Here is a 4,569-nt window from a genome sequence, read left to right on the forward strand (position 1 = left end):
TGGTGCCACTATACACTTGCTTGCGCCGTAACGGGCTGGGGTCGACCACCAGGCCCTCCAAGAAAGTCTACTGGCGCCATAAGCGAAACGTAAAAAAACACGATCCTTTACACTGGTACCTAAGAAGAAAGGCTTGCCTCCTGCTCATAATCATCGCCTGCTGGCTGATATATAGTCGTCTTCAGAGTGTACTACACCGCAAGAAGGCAGAGCTAGACCAGCGGCGAAACATTTTTTGTATTAATATTAACAGTAAACGTAATGTAGACAATAAAGATAAGGTGACAGAGGCAACACAGTCCCCTTAACCCTTACGCGGCCACTGTGTACTGCACGGACCAATACAAAAGGGAAGGGAGGGTCCATTAGAGCAGAATGTCCGAAGGTTCCAGCAAATGGTAATAAATAAAGCAGTCCTTCACAGTAACCAATAGAAGCGTGGTCCGTTAAAGCCGAATGTCCGGAGGTTCCAGTCAACGAAGGTACCAGTCCCTTGTGGCAACACAGTGTACTGTCGAGGTAACGGATCGGGAAAGAGTGGTTCGCTATTGTAGATTGTCTGAGGGCTCCAATATCCGCTAATATCGAGTTTGTTATAGTCAGCGGTAAATCAGATGTCTGCTGTGGAAGTTTATACAGTGTATCGAGTCCTTCGCTGATCTTCATCCCCACAAGTTATGAATCAATATTTAATAAAAATACTGTTAACTTACGACTTGACGGACTAATAGGGGAAAAGGTGGTCAGTTAATGCGGAATATCCGAGGGTTCTGGTATCCGTTAATACTGAGTCTGTTAATCGATAGTAAACAGTTTAAGGAAACAAAACAACGCAGTCAGCACAGTCCCCTTAGGCAGCCTCTACTGGTGCTTGAAGGGAGGGACCCGGGGATCATCTGAGCAGCGTCAGCAGCGGCGGCAGGAGTGACAGCAGAAGCACGGTGAAGCAGCACAGGTCCGCCCTGCTGGACCCATGCATGGCCTGAGGCTGCTCGCCTGTAGAGGATAAACATTAGGTGTTATGTTGTATTGTGTTCACATTGTGGGCAAGTCTCATACAGCAACGAGTTAGGTCGGTGACGGCCGGCCACCCCCAGACAGTGCAAACATCCGATATCTACTCATTAAAAACAAACGTGTGTGAATATTAAAATATGGAACCAAATTGGAATAAGAAAAATATTCAAACATTTCTGAAAATCTATAAACACAACACCAAATGCAGAAAAAAAGAGAAAATTCTGATGTAAAACGCTTGGTCAACTTGACTTAAAACACTAAACTATGGCTTAGATTTAACCAAACTAAAACTACTAAAACTTTACTACTACTACTACTACTACTACTACTACTACTACAACTACTACTGCTAGTATTACTACTACTGTCAACAGTACCACCATAAGCCCGTGCCTACAATCAATCCTACGCACCATTGAGGACATGCACGAACACCCTGCCCGTGGCCACGTCCCCGAGGGAACACGTGTAGTTTCCAGTGTCCCGGGAAGTGGCGTTGGCGACGGAGAGCGTTGACACGATGACTGAGCTGCTCATGTCCGTCTTCACGCTGCGGGAGACACCACTAACAGTAATAACAGTAGAAGTAGTAGTAGTAGTGGTGGTAGTAGTAGTTGTTGTTGTGTTGCAGTAACAGTAGTACTATAGAACAGTAGTAGGATAACAGTAATTGTTGTAAAGGCAGTAATAGGATTGGAGATAATTTTAATAGTTACTGCGGGGTTGTATTAGTAAGTAGTACTAGTGGGTGGCATGCACTAGTAGCAGCAGCAGAAGCAGCAGTAGTAGTAGTAGTAGTAGTAGTAGTAGTTATAGTAGTAGTAGTAGTAGTAGTAGTAGTAGTAGTAGTAGTAGTAGTAGTAGTTATAGTAGTAGTAGTAGTAGTAGTAGTAGTAGTAATAGTAGTTGTGGTTGTAGTAGAAGTAGTAGCAGCAGAAATAGTAGTGGTGGTGGTCATGGTCGTGAGTGGGCTGTAGTCGTAAGTGCTGTGGGCTGAGTAACAGGTTTAAAAGGCCGGTGGTTGAAGGTGTTGCAGTCATTGGCACGTGAGTGGACGGAAGGTTCTCTTGCAAAAAATTGATCATTGATGAACAATAAAAATAAAGTTGGACACATAATAGAACTCGGTGGAATACAACTGGTCTACTACTACTACTACTACTACTACTAATACTAATACTAATACTAATACTAATACTAATACTAATAATAATAATAATAATATTACTACTATTACTACTACTAATACTACTGTTACTACTACTACTACTACTACTACTACTACTACTATTACTACTACCACAACTATTACTACTATTACTACTACTACCATTACTAATACTACTGTTACTACTACTAATAATAATACTATTACTATTAATACTTCTACTACTACTACTACTACTACTACTACTACTACTACTATTAATACTTCTACTACTACTACTACTACTTACACTACTAATAGGTACTACTACTATTACTATTAATATTTATAATACTGCTACTACTACTACTGCTACTACTACTACTACTACTACTACTGCAAATACAGGACCAATAAGAATGAGCACCTTATGCCGCCCCTGGACGTGTCGTAGTTCAGCATGTGGTCTCCGTGTCGCCAGAGGATAAAGGTTTGGGCTTGAGGCATTTGGCTAATCGTGCATTCCAATTCTATGGTGCTGCCAGACTTGTAAAACTGCTCTTTGATTGATACGCCACGCTCGTCCAGAATGTCAACCACCGGAGCTGCGGAGGAGAGTCAAAGGTCCGATTCTCAAAGGGACAATACATTATGTTCCTGCGTGTTGGGGCTGTGTAGTTTGTTTTCTCTTTGATCTTATACTCGTTGCCCAAGCGCAAGAGAGCGAGAGCGACAGAGAGATTTACAAAGATTTACAAAGAAAATCAGACCACACAGACCCCATGGTCCAGACTAGGTGGTCTGTCCTTAAACCTACGTGATTCTTCATTAATCAGAAGGCTCCAAAACGTTGCATTTCTACTCTAGTTAATATTAAGTTTAAGGAAGTGAGGGTCGAGCTTGTTTTTAAATGAGTCAATCGTGTTACACTGGACCACTGAAGGTGGGAGCTTATTCCATTCTCGCACTACAACGTTGGTGAAGAAAAATTTGGTGCAGTCTGAATTTACTTGTCTACATTTGAGTTTTATGCCATTGTTCCTCGTTCGCAAAGTGTCATCGATCATAAACAATGTTGATCTGTCTACATTCATAAAATCATTAAGTATTTTAAAACATTCGATCAGTTTTCCTTGGAGGCGACGTGTCTTAAGAGAGAACATGTTAAGGGTGGAAAGCCTTTCTTCGTAAGATTTGTTGCGCAGGGAAGGGATCATTTTTGTTGCCCGACGCTGAACACCTTCTAATTTAGCAATATCCTTTGCATGGTGGGGAGACTAAAACTGTACCGCATATTCCAAGTGGGGTCTAACTAAACTATTGTAGAGCGGAAGTATTACTTCTTTATTCTTGAATAAAAAGTTTCTTTTAATAAAGCCCAACATTCTGTTCGCTTTATTTGCTGCATCGATGCATTGCTGTGAGAATTTGAGGTTTGACGCGATTTTGACCCCCAGGTCCTTAACGCACTGAACGCTTGTGAATTTAACGCCGCCCATTTCGTAATCGAACTTCTTATTTCTTTTTCCAACTTGGAGGACCTGGCACTTGTCTACGTTAAAGGGCATCTCCCATCTATCCGACCAAGCTGAATTTTTTTGCAAATCCTCATGGAGGCTTTGCCTGTCTTCGTCAGTGAGAACCGAATTACCAATCTTTGTGTCGTCTGCAAATTTACTAATGCGATTATTGAGTCCAACATCCACATCGTTGATGTAAATAATGAAGAGCACTGGACCAAGAACCGAGCCCTGAGTGACGCCACTAGTGACCGGCGCCCACTCTGAGTTAAATCCGTCAATCACAACTCTTTGTTGTCTGTTGCTCAACAAATTCGCGATCCATTGGTTTACTTGACCGTCAATACCTATTTGCTTTAATTTATAAAGTAATTTATGATGTGGGACTTTATCAAACGCTTTCTGGAAATCAAGATAGACTACGTCCAATGATTTGGTTACTTCATAAACTGAGAAGAGGTCGTTATAAAAGGTCAATAGGTTTGATAGGCAGGATCTTTTGTTACGGAAGCCATGTTGTGAATCTCCAATTAATGAGTGGCTCTCAAGGTAACTCACAATTTCGTCTCTAATTATGCTCTCAAGTAGCTTACCTACAACTGAAGTTAGACTAATGGGTATGTAATTATTAATTATTAATGTAAAAGAGAGAGAGAGAGAGAGAGAGAGAGAGAGAGAGAGAGAGAGAGAGAGAGAGAGAGAGAGAGAGAGATTCCACATTGACCCTATGGTCTCCAAACTATGTGGTCTGTCCTTAAACCCAACTTAATTCATATTTAATTCAATATCACCACGACTTTACATTTCTACTTTTAGTGAATATCAAGTTGAAGAAAGTGGCGGTCGAGCTTGTTATTAAATGAATTAATAGTACTGCGCTTG

The 4,569-nt window shown here is 41.3% G+C and overlaps 1 protein-coding gene across 4 annotated transcripts in view; it reads right to left on the reverse strand.

Annotated features, from left to right (window-relative positions):
* Positions 1–630: 630 nt before the first annotated feature.
* LOC126987329 (uncharacterized) overlaps positions 631–4,569 on the reverse strand; it is a 45,093-nt gene continuing 41,154 nt past the window's right edge. For 3 of the 4 annotated variants that reach the window (XM_050844244.1, XM_050844242.1, XM_050844243.1), the window contains exons 8-10: positions 2,595–2,772; positions 1,434–1,570; positions 631–996 (exon numbers count right to left, since the gene is read on the reverse strand). In XM_050844244.1, coding sequence (XP_050700201.1) covers positions 893–996; positions 1,434–1,570; positions 2,595–2,772 — 419 coding nt within the window. In that variant the 3' untranslated portion in view covers positions 631–892. The remainder of the gene's footprint in view (positions 997–1,433; positions 1,571–2,594; positions 2,773–4,569) is intronic. The other variant, XM_050844245.1, reaches the window with a different exon arrangement.

The sequence above is a fragment of the Eriocheir sinensis genome, chromosome 64 (genome assembly GCF_024679095.1).
Source record: "Eriocheir sinensis breed Jianghai 21 chromosome 64, ASM2467909v1, whole genome shotgun sequence".
Lineage (NCBI taxonomy): Eukaryota > Metazoa > Arthropoda > Malacostraca > Decapoda > Varunidae > Eriocheir > Eriocheir sinensis.